At 51.7% G+C, this 16,025-nt stretch overlaps 1 protein-coding gene across 2 annotated transcripts in view; it reads right to left on the minus strand.

Annotated features, from left to right (window-relative positions):
• LOC138662748 (H(+)/Cl(-) exchange transporter 5) overlaps positions 1–15,357 on the minus strand; it is an 88,480-nt gene extending 73,123 nt beyond the window's left edge. The window contains exons 1-3 of one of the 2 annotated variants that reach the window (XM_069748649.1): positions 15,162–15,357; positions 14,945–15,011; positions 11,001–11,157 (exon numbers count right to left, since the gene is read on the minus strand). In XM_069748649.1, the coding sequence (XP_069604750.1) occupies positions 11,001–11,145 (145 nt within the window). In that variant the 5' untranslated portion in view covers positions 11,146–11,157; positions 14,945–15,011; positions 15,162–15,357. The other variant, XM_069748648.1, reaches the window with a different exon arrangement.
• Positions 15,358–16,025: the final 668 nt, after the last annotated feature.

The raw sequence follows: 16,025 nt of genomic DNA on the forward strand, positions 1-16,025 counted from the left end.
CGGCCATCTTGGATCCGGGCCTGGAGCAGGGAGGGAGGGAGGTAAGACCCTCGCAGCAACGCGATCACATCGCGTTGCTGCGGGGGGCTCAGGGAAGCCCGCAGGGAGCCCCCTCCCTGCGTGGTGCTTCCCTGCACCGCCGGCACATCGCGATCATCTTTGATCGCGGTGTGCCGGGGGTTAATGTGCCGGGGGCGGTCTTTGATCGCTCCTGGCACATAGTGCCGGATGTCAGCTGCGATAGGCAGCTGACACCCGGCCGCGATCGGCGGCGCTCCCCCCGTGAGCGCTGCCGATCGCATATGACGTACTATTGCGTCCTTGGGAAGTAAAGCCCACCCCACATGGACGCAATAGTACGTCTAATGGCAGAAAGGGGTTAAGCTACAAGTCTGCAGTCACTCTATACGACTGCAGACATGTAAAACCTCACATCGTGCGCACTGCTCACAGTGAGGAGGGTGCTGGCACCAGAAGCAGCGGGCGTGTGACCGCAAGTGTGTGACTTACATATATGCTGCATAAATGGGTGGGGGTGAGGAACCCGAACAGTAAGGCAGGAGTGACACTTGCAAGTGCGATGCGAGAAACTCACGCGAGTCTCTCGCCTCAATACCCGGCACTGCCGTTGGCACTCAGGACCAGAGCATTCAGCTGCATAGAAATACCTGCAGCTGCACGCTCCGGTCCCGGTGCCAGCAGCAGTTCCGGGTATTGAGGCACGAGTTTCTCGCATTGCACTCGCAAGTGTGACTCCGGCCTAACACAGTGTTTCCCACGGTATCATTTGTATGACAGTGCAAGAAACACCGGCGGCTCTGATCGGCAGTAAGATTAGTAAGATCAGTACTACCGGTCAGAAGCCGCGTGAGCCCACAGCTGTGACGGGCGGTAAAAAGTTTACCTCTGGTTACGGGAGCTGGCTGATGGGAGTACTACTCCATCAGCCTACGACTGCTGTTGTGGATAACAAGTTGGACAGGTGTAGGATATAGTTTTTTTTTTGTTTGTTTGTTTTTTTACAGGAGACAATGGCTTCAATGGAATAGGCATTAAGTGAGTATAACTGTGTTTGTTATTTTTAAATAAAAAAGTAAAACAGTGTTTATTTTTATTTAAAAAAAGGGCTTTATTCTGGCTGTGTCTTTATTTACAATATAACTATAAGATTACTAATGGATAGGTGTCTTATGGACGCCTCTCCATTACTAAGCCGTGCGCTTGAGGTCACCGGACAATATGAAGGTAATATCAAGCCCACAAATATTAACTCCACTTGCCACCGCCACAGGGCAAGTGGGAAGAACAGGGTAAAGCGCCAGAATTGGCACATCTATTAGATGTGCCTTATCTGGGTGGCTGTGGGCTGCTATTTTTAGGTTAAAGGAGGAAAGGCGTAAGCAATCCTGAAGTCCCAGGGAATCTGAAGAGAGTGTACTGCAAATGGGTTTTCCCTGGGGTTCAGAGAACAGAACCTTTTTACCTTCCTGTTGTGTCTGTCGGCAAACAGATGTATTTCTATCAACCCCCATAGATAGACTATCTCCTGAAACAATCTGGGGTGTATAGCCTGTCACATACCTGCTTCTTAGCACGTGACTGGGGGTTGCACCTGCAAGGGTTAATCTATCTCCTCTCACTCAGTCCAGCATTCAGCCTCTGTCCTATACTGCAATGGGAGCATAAATCACACCCCGACACAGACCATACACCCCGCTCATACACTCTGCCACCCGAACAAACGGCCGAGGAGTCCCGGAAATGCTACTGCTACTGTCTGCCAATCAACAGGATCATACACTATAAGGCTATGGATTCTTTAGAGCATACAAGGTTCAAACTTAATAAAGTTTTAAGCTTTAATAGAAAAGGTACAGTGCTTACAATAAAAGATATACAAATATGGAAATAATAAAAAGTAACATACAAATATGCAAAACCATTATAAAAATAAAAAGGGAGAAAAACTAGCAGAAATATCTGAACTTTGTAGCCGGCTTTCTGCTCCCTGAGGGGGGATGAATATGGAATGGTCCACACCAGCTTGGCTGTCCCTCAGTCTGTGACATGGTTTCTATGTGTGAAGGCCTAATTTATAGATATAATTTGGAGATCAGATTTCTAGACCAGCCTCCCAGATTAATATGCTAATCTTTGGTTTGTGACTGGATCCTGGCAATTTTACCAATAATTACATTATTTTCCTCTGAACACTCCTTGTGTAACTTTTCTTTCTCATAGTAAATAGAAAATTTGTCAGGCTGCACTAGGTCCCATTTGGCATCTGCCTTTGAGGTATCAGAGATGTTAAATGTTTCCAATTCTGAGTCTTCCCAGGAAGGTGGTCTGAGAATAGGAAATTGCCTTTTCTCAGGATAACATATTATCACCTTGGTGAGACCTGCAGCCTAAGGACAGATGCTAGTTAACTGCTGGCCATATAAATACATATTTCACTAGATAACCCATTCCCGCTGTTTTAGTCTGTTGTGGCTTAGAATGTCAGCTTCGACATTCTCTGCACCCCTTATGTGTAGTGCTGTAGGGGACAAAATATGTTGTTCTGCCATCTGGAGGATGTTGTTTGCTGCTGCCATTAGGGAGTGGGACCTTGTTTCCCCTTGGTGATTGATGTATGCCACTGTGGCCCGGTTGTCTGACATAATGCAGACGCGGCAACCCAGGAGGAGAGGGAGAAAGCTTTCTAGAGCCCTTTCTAGAGCCCACAATTCTTTTAGATTTGATGACCTTTCCAGATCTGGAGGTGCCCAAGACCCCTGAACTGCCTGACTTCTCAGGTGCCCCCCAACCTGAGATGTTCGCTTCTGTCGGGTTTATGTCGCTCACTGGCCTTACCCATGACACTACTGATGTCAAGTTCACCCTGGCTGTCCACCATCTGAGGGAGTTCCTGACCTCTGAAGAAAGATCTACTCTCCCTTCTTAACGCCCTTTTAGCGATCTCTGTGCAGACAGTATCTCCCATTGCAGCCCCTGGTATGGAATTGGGTCCATTTGACTGCTGGGATACAGGACGTTAAGGTTCCCAAAAGGGACATTGTTTTCCTCAGGGACATCTGTGGAAGTTCTATGGCTGCTGAGGTTAGGTTCACCGCCTTTTCTACCTTGTTATCGGGCAAGAAACAAGTCTGCAGCTCGGAGTTCAGTACGAGGCCCAAGAAGGTCTGCACCCTTAGGGTTTGGAGTCTTGATTTTTGAGTGTTCATCAGCCAGGGCAGTTCTTGTAAGACTATTGACCTCTTTCAACTATGTAGCACAGTGGTCCTCAAATCTTCCTACTATTAGAAAGTCGTCCAGATAAGGAACGATGACTGTAGTCCGGATACGGAAGAAGGCAGTCATCTCTGCTACTACATTAGTGAACACTCTTGGGGCTATTGACAACCCAAACGGAAGAGCTCAGAACGGAATATATCTAACTTTGCCTTGCATGTATAGAGCTACCCTCAGGTATTTCTGATGGTCCGGATGGATCGAGATATGATAGTAAGCATTCTTTAACTCAACTACCACCATAAAACAACTGATGAAGATGCTTTATGGCTGTATTCACTGATTCCATCTTGAAGGTGTGATTTTTTTATCCAGCAATTGAGACCTCTGAGATTCATGATGGTTCTGAATGAGGCATCCAGATTCTTTATCATAAAAGAGGGGGGGGGGGGGATAAAATCCCCTTCCTTTTTGTTCACCCCAAAATTTGCATAGGACCCGATTCTTCACTAGGCCCAGAATCTCTTTCTCTAGGCCAAGATGTTCTCCTGCCGATCTTCTGATAGGGGTTACTACAAATGTGATGCGGCAGATGATCCTCTATCCTCAGGCCTTCCCTCACTATATTCAGGACCCAGGTGCGGGAGGAGATGTTCTCCCAGGCATGAACAAAGAGGGAAAGACTCCCTTCTAATGCAGTTCTGGTGTCATTGTAAGGATGGTGTCATTGAAAGGACATCTTGGAAGTGGAGGAAGGACCAAGGAACCTGAATCCGGACTCCCTTTAACCTCTATCTTCCCACTTACTTCTTACCCCCGGAGGATGTCCCGTATTGAATTTTTTTTTTTTCTTCGAAAAGATCTTCTCGGGTTCCCTGGGAAAGCCCTTCTTCCTGTCACCAGCTTTCTCCAGGATGTCATCCAGCCTTTTCCCAAACAAAAATTGGCCATCACACGGTAAAGAACATAACTTGTTCTTCGACTGCAGATCTGGACAGCCCTGGAGCCATAAGGTCCATCTTGCTGCGTTAGATAGACCAGCAGACATGGCTGTCAGTCTCACAGAGTCAGTGGATGTATCCGCCAGGAACGCTATGGCTCCGTGCAACAGAAACAGGTTTGACAAGATTCTCTTAGCACCTTGGACTTAAGCTGTTCCTCCAGCTGCTGTAGCCAAATTATTAGGGAACATGCGGTACAAGTTCCAGCAATCGCTGGTTTCAGTCCTCTCGCTCCTGCTTCCCATGTGTGTCTTAGATAAGTGTCTGCCGTCTTATCTAATGTGTACCCCCCCAAATCTTCCAAGGGAAGCACTGAAGTGTTAGAAGACCTGGACACAGCGCCATTGATTATAGGGACTTTGTCCCACAACAAAAGGATATCTCCTTTTTAAGAATGAGGGCAGTGCACCAGATTTCTCCGGTCATCTCCACTCTCTGTTAAATAGAGTCTGGACCTTATTGTTGACCGGGAAGGTGCGTTTTTTCTGTTCCACTAATCCTCCAAACATCACGTCCTCAAGATACTTGGCTGCTTTCTCCTCCTGTGGGCCCATAGTTGTTTTAATGGCCTTATGGAGCTTAGGCATGTCCTTCATGGGAAAGCACGGTCTGCCCCGCCACCCCCCCGGGTCACTGTCCGAGGAGGAGGACGCCGACGACTCAGTATAGCATTGTCTCCGTGATGATTCTGAAGAGGAGTGAGAGTAAAGGTACCGTCACATTTAGCGACGCTGCAGCGATCTAGACAACGATCCCGATCGCTGCAGCGTCGCTGTGTGGTCGCTGGAGAGCTGTCACACAGACAGCTCTCCAGCGACCAACGATGCCGGAAGTCCCCGGGTAACCAGGGTAAACATCGGGTTACTAAGCGCAGGGCCACGCTTAGTAACCCGATGTTTACCCTGGTTACCAGCGTAAACGTAAAAAAAAAAAAAAACACTACATACTTACATTCCGGTGTCTGTCCCCCGGCGCTGTGCTTCTCTGCACTGACTGTGAGCGCCTGCCGGAAAGCACAGCGGTGACGTCACCGCTGTGCTCTGCTTTCCGGCCGGCGCTTACACAGTGCAGAGAAGCACAGCGCCGGGGGACAGACACCGGAATGTAAGTATGTAGTGTTTGGTTTTTTTTACGTTTACGCTGGTAACCAGGGTAAACATCGGGTTACTAAGCGCGGCCCTGCGCTTAGTAACCCGATGTTTACCCTGGTTACCAGTGAAGACATCGCTGAATCGGCGTCACACACGCCGATTCAGTGATGTCTGCGGGAGTCCAGCGACGAAATAAAGTTCTCGACTTTCTGCTCCGACCAACGATATCACAGCAGGATCCTGATCGCTGCTGCGTGTCAAACTGAACGATATCGCTAGCCAGGACGCTGCAACGTCACGGATCGCTAGCGATATCGTTCAGTGTGAAGGTACCTTTAGAAGAAATCTGTCTACATTTTTTCAACAGGGTTTTAAGGGAGCCCTCCACTTCGGATCTCATAACACACCGAGAGGGGCTTTTGCATAGCATGCACTCCCTGTTCCTCTTCTTTACGCTAGCTTTCCTAGGCCTCTCCTAATGTTTTAAACAAATAATAAGGGGCCTATGAACCAAATGATGACATTCACGGAGATCACTCACCACCCGCTGTCATTCAAGGATACCGGATTCGGAGGATGTGGTGGGACACATAACGTATCCTCTCTGGACACCGAAGAGTCTTGGGATTCCCTGCTCCTCTGGCTGGGACGGCTGCTGCTCCTGACACTCAAACGGCTCCCTCCCTTGTCTCCACGCTGATGGTGAGCTGTTGGCTGCTGCTGCTGAAGAGTGCCTTGGTCCATGTTGACCTAGTATGATGACTCGGGCCTTTAGCAGCCACCTGCTTTGCTGCTCACCCTTAAGAAGGGGTAGCCACCCCATGTTGTGGGGCCTCCCCTTCCAGTCCTGACGTTTGTACACCGAGCCCCCGAAGGACCCATGGACAGCACTTCTAGCCACCCGAAGGCCGGCGCCACAGGTACGCAGCCTACTCTTGCGACGCCGGGACGGGCCTGGGACAATCCTATTCTCTTCACCCATAACAAGTTTCCGTCGATTTCAGAACAGGAATCCCATCAAGGACAGGAACTCAACTGAATCAGGGGAGAGGTACCGCCCTTTTATTTCAGAGGGTTCTGGTCCTGGCTGGGCAGATCCCTGTTTAAGAGTCTACCACTCATCCATGGACTAACACATTTATTTCTCAACTCACGTATGCCAACCTGGCGATTACTACACAACTCATGTATGACACCACAAAATCCACATACCAGGAAAACACTAATCAATTCCAATATAGGATGAATAGTGGGGGGGTCCACTGTTTAGGCACATCAGGGGCTCTCCAAACTCGACACGGCACCCATAGACCATTCCATCAAAGTCTGCATTCCAAAACGTCACTACTTCCCTTCCGAGCCCTGCCGTGCGCCCAAATAGTAGTTTTCCTCCACATATGGGGTATCAGCACTGTCAAGAGAAATTGCACAACAAAATTGGGGGTCCATTCTCTCCTACTACCCTTGAGAAAAAAAAATTGTGGCTATACTATCATTTTTGTGAAAAAAAAAAAAAAAAAAAAAAACATTTTCACACCTCAACATTAGAATTTTCTGTGAAGTACCTGGGGGGAGTTCAAGGTGCTCACCACACATTTAGATAAATTCCTTGTGGGGGGGGGGGGGGTCTAGTTTCCAAAATGGTGTCACTTGTGGGGAGATTTCCACTGTTTAGGCACGTCATTGGCTTTCCAAAAGTGACATGGCAACCGCTAATTATTCCTGCAAATTTTGCATTCAAAAAGTCAAATGGTGCTCCTTCCCTTCCAAGCCCTGCCGTGCACCCAAACAGTAGATTTCCCCCACGTGTGGGGTATCGACATGCTCAGGAAAATTTCACAACACATTTTTGGGTCCACTTTTTCATGTTACCCTTGTGAAAAATATAAAATACTGTGGTTAGAGTAAAATTTTTGTGAAAAAAAATTTAAATGTTCATTTTTTTCCTCCCACATTTCAATAATTCCTGTGAAGCACCTGAAGAGTTAATAAACTTTTTGAATGTGGTTTTAAGCACCTTGAGGGGTGCAGGTTTTAGAATGGTGTCACTTTTGGGTATTTTCTATCATATAGACCCCTCAAAGTCACTTCAAATGTGAGGTGGTCCCTAAAAAAAAAAAAAAAAAATGGTTCTGTAAATTTTGTTGGAAAAATCAGAAGTCGCTGGTCAGCTTTTAACCCTTATAACGTTCTATCAAAAAGAGATGTACTGATGCTGATGTAAAGTAGACATGTGGGAACTGTTATTTATTAAGTATTTAGTGTGACATCTCTCTGTGATTTAAAGGCATAAGAATGCAAACTGTGAAAATTTTACAAATTTTCATCAAATTTCTGATTGAAGAAATGTTATCACTATTATGAAGTACAATATGTCACAAAAAAACAATCTCAGAATCACCGGGATCCATTGAAACTCCAGACTTATTACCTCAGAGTCACAGTGGTCAGAATTGTAAAAATTGGCCTGGTCAGGAAGGTGAAAACAGGAACAGGGTTAATATTTTAAAAAATGATATGGGGACCCCTCTATTCTTAACCAGCCATGATGATGCTGACAGCTGAGGGATGCAGCCCGCAGCTGTTAGTTTTGCCTTGCTGGTTATCAAAAATAGAGGGGAACCCCACATTATTTTTTTAATTATTTAATTTATAGCACAGGCTGATGAATACTCGCAACAGCAGGTTTTTGGCTGATGACAGTAGTACATCAGCCAATGCCTGTGACCGGAGGTAACCTTTTTACCACCGGTCGCAGCTGCGGCTCACCGTCTTCTGACAGTGTGGGAAACGTAACTCTCTCAGATCCGTGCCACTGTTTGCCGAGCTGTCATGCAAATGCCAGCATGGCAAACAACCGATGTTCGGACCCCCCATTCATCTGAATGAGGTCCGGGTACTGTTCTGGTACCCGAACCAAACTTTTTTTTTTTTCTGTTGGGTCGAACCCACCGTACCCAAACATACAGGAGTTCACCCATCACTATTCATAACTACCATACCTCATGGTTGACTACAACTCTTTGTTTCTTTATCCGGGCTACACAATCCTTCTGTACAAGGAAAAGATGAAATCTCAAGTCCATTTACAAATAGCAACCGCTACAATTGTTCTAAGCCTTACACAGATGTTATATCAATACACGTGTAATATAGAGAAAGACACGCAAGTCAGAGGACGACACAAGTCAGAGGCCAGGTCAGAGGGCGACGCAAGTCAGAGGCCAGGTCAGAGGACGACGCAAGTAGGAGGCCAGGTCAGAGGACGACGCAAGTCAGAGGCCAGGTCAGAGGACGACGCAAGTAGGAGGCCAGGTCAGAGGGCGACGCAAATAGGAGGCCAGGTCAGAGGACGACGCAAGTCAGAGGCCAGGTCAGAGGACGACGCAAGTCAGAGGACAGGTCAGAGGACGACGCAAGTCAGAGGACAGGTCAGAGGACGACGCAAGTCAGAGGACAGGTCAGAGGACGACGCAAGTCAGAGGACAGTTCAGAGGACGACGCAAGTCAGAGGACAGGTCAGAGGACGACGCAAGTCAGAGGACAGGTCAGAGGACGACGCAAGTCAGAGGCCAGGTCAGAGGACGACGCAAGTCAGAGGCCAGGTCAGAGGACGACGCAAGTAGGAGGCCAGGTCAGAGGGCGACGCAAATAGGAGGCCAGGTCAGAGGACGACGCAAGTCAGAGGCCAGGTCAGAGGACGACGCAAGTCAGAGGACAGGTCAGAGGACGACGCAAGTCAGAGGACAGGTCAGAGGACGACGCAAGTCAGAGGACAGGTCAGAGGACGACGCAAGTCAGAGGCCAGGTCAGAGGACGACGCAAGTCAGAGGCCAGGTCAGAGGACGACGCAAGTCAGAGGCCAGGTCAGAGGGCGACGCAAGTAGGAGGCCAGGTCAGAGGGCGACGCAAGTCAGAGGCCAGGTCAGAGGACGACGCAAGTAGGAGGCCAGGTCAGAGGGCGACGCAAGTCAGAGGCCAGGTCAGAGGACGACGCAAGTAGGAGGCCAGGTCAGAGGACGACGCAAGTCAGAGGCCAGGTCAGAGGACGACGCAAGTAGGAGGCCAGGTCAGAGGGCGACGCAAATAGGAGGCCAGGTCAGAGGACGACGCAAGTCAGAGGCCAGGTCAGAGGACGACGCAAGTCAGAGGACAGGTCAGAGGACGACGCAAGTCAGAGGACAGGTCAGAGGACGACGCAAGTCAGAGGACAGGTCAGAGGACGACGCAAGTCAGAGGACAGGTCAGAGGACGACGCAAGTCAGAGGACAGGTCAGAGGACGACGCAAGTCAGAGGCCAGGTCAGAGGACGACGCAAGTCAGAGGCCAGGTCAGAGGGCGACGCAAGTAGGAGGCCAGGTCAGAGGACGACGCAAGTAGGAGGCCAGGTCAGAGGACGACGCAAGTAGGAGGCCAGGTCAGAGGGCGACGCAAGTAGGAGGCCAGGTCAGAGGGCGACGCAAGTCAGAGGACAGGTCAGAGGACGACGCAAGTCAGAGGCCAGGTCAGAGGACGACGCAAGTCAGAGGCCAGGTCAGAGGGCGACGCAAGTAGGAGGCCAGGTCAGAGGACGACGCAAGTAGGAGGCCAGGTCAGAGGGCGACGCAAGTAGGAGGCCAGGTCAGAGGACGACGCAAGTAGGAGGCCAGGTCAGAGGACGACGCAAGTCAGAGGCCAGGTCAGAGGACGACGCAAGTCAGAGGCCAGGTCAGAGGGCGACGCAAGTCAGAGGCCAGGTCAGAGGACGACGCAAGTAGGAGGCCAGGTCAGAGGACGACGCAAGTCAGAGGCCAGGTCAGAGGATGACGCAAGTAGGAGGCCAGGTCAGAGGGCGACGCAAGTAGGAGGCCAGGTCAGAGGGCGACGCAAGTAGGAGGCCAGGTCAGAGGACGACGCAAGTCAGAGGCCAGGTCAGAGGACGACGCAAGTCAGAGGCCAGGTCAGAGGGCGACGCAAGTAGGAGGCCAGGTCAGAGGGCGACGCAAGTCGGAGGCCAGGTCAGAGGGCGACGCAAGTCAGAGGCCAGGTCAGAGGACGACGCAAGGAGGCCAGGTCAGAGGACGACGCAAGTAGGAGGCCAGGTCAGAGGACGACGCAAGTAGGAGGCCAGGTCAGAGGACGACGCAAGTAGGAGGCCAGGTCAGAGGGCGACGCAAGTCAGAGGCCAGGTCAGAGGACGACGCAAGTCAGAGGCTAGGTCAGAGGGCGACGCAAGTAGGAGGCCAGGTCAGAGGACGACGCAAGTCAGAGGCCAGGTCAGAGGGCGACGCAAGTAGGAGGCCAGGTCAGAGGACGACGCAAGTCAGAGGCCAGGTCAGAGGGCGACGCAAGTAGGAGGCCAGGTCAGAGGGCGACGCAAGTAGGAGGCCAGGTCAGAGGGCGACGCAAGTAGGAGGCCAGGTCAGAGGACGACGCAAGTAGGAGGCCAGGTCAGAGGACGACGCAAGCCGGAGGCCAGGTCAGAGGACGACATCTACACACTACACCGACCATCTTTGCTAGATTACACATGAGAACGCGAGTAGACAGCGGCACGCACACGGAGATCAAGAATGCAACGAACAATAGCGTTATTCCACAGGTGGCCATGTGGGGGCGCTGCACTGGTAAGTGTATGCTGGTGACAAGATATGGTGCCCGTCCTATCATTGTACAGATCTCAAACAACTTTTACCTTCAGCCATCTCTCGGTCAATAGGTGGCACATCATCAGACACAGTAAAATCCAAGGTGGCGTCTGCGATCTCCACCATATCGTCATCGCTTGTACTGCTGTGGAAGCTGCTCAGGCTGGAGCGCCGAAACCCCTTGTTCTCCATCCCAGTAAGAACCTACAATGAAGATTTACACTGGTCACAAAACAAGAAAAGCAAAGAGACCAGAGAGAGGACGCAAACAGCAGAGGACGCTACAGCAGACAGGGAGCCCCCCGCAGACAGGGAGCCACCCGCAGAAAGTACACCACCCGCAGAAAGTACACCATCCGCAGAAAGTACACCACCCGCAGAAAGTACACCACCCGCAGAAAGTACACCACCAGCAGACAGGGGGCTAACTACAGAGGGCGCTAGCCGCAGACAGGGCGCCACCAGACCATAGCGGTGTGCGGAGCGCAGTCACTCAATGTGAAGGTGCCATCTCCAGCCTCACCTCCCTCCTTACGAGACGCCGCTGATTCCAGGGCAGAATTAGTGCAGAGAAAGCACAGAAGTGACCGGGCTCAGAGGAAGGAAGAGCCGCTTCCTGCAGAGTCCGAGATCACTGACGCACGCCGCTTCTCCAGAAAGAAGAGCTACATGTCAGCCCCGGCATTGTGAGTCAGCATCCATCGCTCACCCTACACACTCAGCACAGGGGTCTCAGTCCCTTCATCTTCCCAATCTAACGCCCAACAGCCTGAAGTACACCCAGTGCTCGAGGATACGATACATAGGAAGTCCTGGGTGAGGGATGCAAGGGGGAGAGAGGTCTTATTAAAGCTTTACGGGAATGTGGCAGCAGGTTGTTGCCACCTGATGTGTAAAGACAGAGACCCTGATTCCTGCGATGTGTCACTTACTGGGCTGCTTTCTGGACTTTTGATAAAAATTAGTTTTATCAGCAGGAGATTATCACTAGATGATGCCTGTAGTCCTGCACATTCATGAGCGCTGAATAACCCCGTCCCCATCACTGATTAGCATGTTTCTGCCTATGCACAGCGTACACAGAACGCTGCCAATCAGTGGAGTGTGCGGGGTTATACAGGGCTCAGTTTAGAGAATAGATCTGCAGGAGATAAAATAGTGATTTTATCAAAATTGCAGCAAGCAGCACAGTGAGTGACACATTGCCGGAATCAGGGTCTCTGCCCCTACATCCCGCTGCTCTCAGGTGGGGAGCAAACACCTAATGATAGAATCCCTTTAAACAGATATTGATTAAACACTACCACACATAGCTGAGGCTGCAGGGCATTCTTACCAGGGGAGTAAGGACCCCAGAAACACAGTGGTCTGGGGGCTCCTAGCACCTAGTCTGGGAGCAGTTATTGATGGGAAGGAGCGGACTACGCCAGGAGTGCTGAATGGCACGAGCCCAGCTGGTAAATCAGGCAGAACGGGGGTAGTCTGGTATCTGTGGTCCTACATAATAGGAGGTTACATCTGTGCGTCGGATCGTCACGAGATCTCACAACACAAACTGCAGGTAAGAAATGTAGTTCCCGTGAAATAATAATAATAATAATTTTATTTATATAGCGCCAACATATTCCGCAGCGCTTTACAAATTATAGAGGGGACTTGTACAGACAATAGACATTACAGCATAACAGAAATACAGTTCAAAACAGATACCAGGAGGAATGAGGGCCCTGCTCGCAAGCTTACAAACTATGGGGAAAAGGGGAGACACGAGAGGTGGATGGTAACAATTGCTTTAGTTATTCGGACCAGCCATAGTGTAAGGCTCAGGTGTTCATGTAAAGCTACATGAACCAGTTATCTGCCTAAGTATGTAACAGTACAGACACAGAGGGCTAATACTGCATAAAGTGTATGAGAACATGATGCGAGGAACTTTTTTTTTTTTTTTATTATAAATAGGCCACACAGGGATCGTTAGGTTAATGCATTGAGGCGGTAGGCCAATCTGAACAAATGAGTTTTTAGGGCACGCTTAAAACTGTGTGGATTGGGGATTAATCGTATAAACCTGGGTAGTGCATTCCAAAGAATCGGCGCAGCACGTGTAAAGTCTTGGAGACGGGAGTGGGAGGTTCTGATTATTGAGGATGCTAACCTGAGGTCATTAGCGGAGCGGAGGGCACGGGTAGGGTGGTAGACTGAGACCAGGGAGGAGATGTAGGGTGGTGCTGAGCCATGGAGTGCTTTGTGGATGAGGGTAGTAGTTTTGTACTGGATTCTGGAGTGGATGGGTAGCCAGTGTAATGACTGGCACAAGGTAGAGGCATCGGTGTAACGGTTGGTGAGGAATATGATCCTGGCTGCAGCATTCAGGACAGATTGGAGCGGGGAGAGTTTTGCAAGAGGGAGGCCGATTAGTAGAGAGTTACAATAGTCCAGACGAGAATGAATAAGTGAAACAGTCAGAGTTTTTGCAGAGTCGAAAGTAAGAAAAGGGCGAATTCTAGAAATGTTTTTGAGATGCAGATAAGAAGAGTGAGCCAGTGATCGGATGTAGGGGGTGAATGAAAGGTCAGAATCAAGTCTGATCCCAAGGCAGCGGGCATGTTGCTTTGGAGTAATGGTGGAACCGCACACGGAGATGGCAATGTCAGGCAACGGTAGGTTAGTAGAGGGAGAGAACACGAGGAGCTCAGTTTTTGACAGGTTTAGTTTCAGGTAGAGGGAGGACATGATGTTAGAGACAGTGGTAAGACAATCACTGGGGTTTTGAAACCCCCAGAACGCCTGCATTACCCTGATGATGAGAGCGGTGTCGGTGTGCGCACGGCGTCTTACAGAGATATACAGTAGCAGTATACAGTAGTATATATTCTATACAGTAGTGAGCGTGGTCCAGACGTCGGCAGCCGGAGGAGCGGACACTTCCTCTCGCTGCAGACAGCGGATGGCCGTTATTCCTATATACAGACGTTCTGACATGATCTTCTAAGTGAGTACACTGGCCCCATCAAGTCCAAAAGATTATTTAGTAACGTTTACAGACTGAGTTTACAAAATAATTTTAAAAAAAATTATATTGACAAGCACTTCCTATAAAAATCAAATAGATGTACAGGCGGCTCTGCCATACAAGCAATGAGCCACACTGACCATGATCTGACAACTTCTGACTTACGCCGCGGAGAGGGTGGGGCAAACGCAGCCTTTCCGCTGCGGAGGGGGTGGGGCAAAGGCAGCCTTGACGCCGCGGAGGGCGTGGGGCAAACGCAGCGTTGACGCCGTGGAGGGGGTGGGGCAAAGGCAGCCTTGACGCCGCGGAGGGGGTGGGGCAAAGGCAGCCTTGACGCCGCGGAGGGGGTGGGGCAAAGGCAGCCTTGACGCCGCGGAGGGGGTGGGGCAAAGGCAGCCTTGACGCCGCGGAGGGGGTGGGGCAAAGGCAGCCTTGACGCCGTGGAGGGGGTGGGGCAAAGGCAGCCTTGACGCCGCGGAGGGGGTGGGGCAAAGGCAGCCTTGACGCCGCGGAGGGGGTGGGGCAAACGCAGCCTTGACGCCGTGGAGGGGGTGGGGCAAAGGCAGCCTTGACGCCGTGGAGGGGGTGGGGCAAAGGCAGCCTTGACGCCGCGGAGGGGGTGGGGCAAACGCAGCCTTGACGCCGCGGAGGGGGTGGGGCAAGCAGCCCCATAATGCAGTTGTGCACTTCTGAGACAGCAGTGCACTACACAAACACCTGCCCTCGCCGTCACATTACTGGGCGCCACCAATAGGCTGCAGGCTCGGCAGTGCCCGGTGCCAGAGCTCACTATGGGGTATTTGCTTTCTGCACTGGGGAATATAGGACATAACATGGGGTTCTGTGTAATGGACAACCCCTTTAAGGATGGGGGTAACCGGAGCGTATGTGCTGTCATAGCCCCCCATGCTGAGAGCTGGCGGGGACCCCACAGGGCAGACCGGGGACATGTAGCGCAGCTCCTGGTCCCTCACTTACCTGAAGACCGGCAGGACACTGTTCACACCGAGCTGTCAGGCATCATCCCGCGAGCCCGGAGCAGGACCTGCAGAGACAGGAGGAGGCCGAGGAGAAAGCAGCCATAGCCCAGTACACACCGTCAGTACACACCGTACCGTGCCCGTAGCGAGGAGAGCGCCCCCTGCACGGAGCACACTGCGCTGCACCACGGCCGAGAATACCCACACAGGCTTACCTCACTCTGCAGGAGCAGCTACGACAACACGTGATCTGCCCGCACCAACCAGAGGCTGAGCCCCTGTCAGGCTGCCAGGCTCCGCCCATGCTTACGTCAGCGCAGCGGCCGCCAGAGCTCTCGCTAGAGCGCGCATCTGTCCCTGTGTCTCCATGACTTTTGTGATGTTTACTTTGTCAGAAAGGTTTTGGTCTTCGAAGAAATGGCGTCCTACTGCGGTTAAAAGGTGACTCAGTACCAGGAGGGGTGTCAGCTGACTGCGCGCGGTCTCGTACAGGAAACGCTTCCGGCTCTGTCCTGTCCTGGCAGCGGTGGGAGGAGAAGCCGGGACTTCCCAGAACTGCAGTTCTCGGGATCACGGGGGTCAGCGGCGTGAAGAGCTCTGAGTGACAGAACTGGAGGCGCCTGTGCGTGAGGGAGGAATGTGCGGAGGGATCGGGCCTGAGTGAGCGGCGCGGGTGTCCGATCCCTGCATGGTTCGTGCTGGTACAGCCTGGTCACACGGTGCGGTCACCGGCAGCCCTATATGTGGCTATGTACACTGCTGAGCAGTGCAGGAGGGCTGGAGAGCCCGGACCCCGGGTGTCGCAGACCGTGGAGAGCCCGGACCCCGGGTGTCACAGACCGTAAAGAGCCCAGCCCCCGGGTTTCACAGACCGTGGAGAGCCCGGACCCCGGGTGTCGCAGACCGTAAAGAGCCCGGACCTCGGGTGTCGCAGGCCGCGGAGAGCCCGGACCCCGGGTGTCGCAGGCCGCGGAGAGCCCGGACCCCGGGTGTCGCAGGCCGCGGAGAGCCCGGACCCCGGGTGTCGCAGGCCGCGGAGAGCCCGGACCCCGGGTGTCGCAGGCCGCGGAGAGCCCGGA

Source organism: Ranitomeya imitator, chromosome 2, assembly GCF_032444005.1.
Source record: "Ranitomeya imitator isolate aRanImi1 chromosome 2, aRanImi1.pri, whole genome shotgun sequence".
NCBI lineage: Eukaryota > Metazoa > Chordata > Amphibia > Anura > Dendrobatidae > Ranitomeya > Ranitomeya imitator.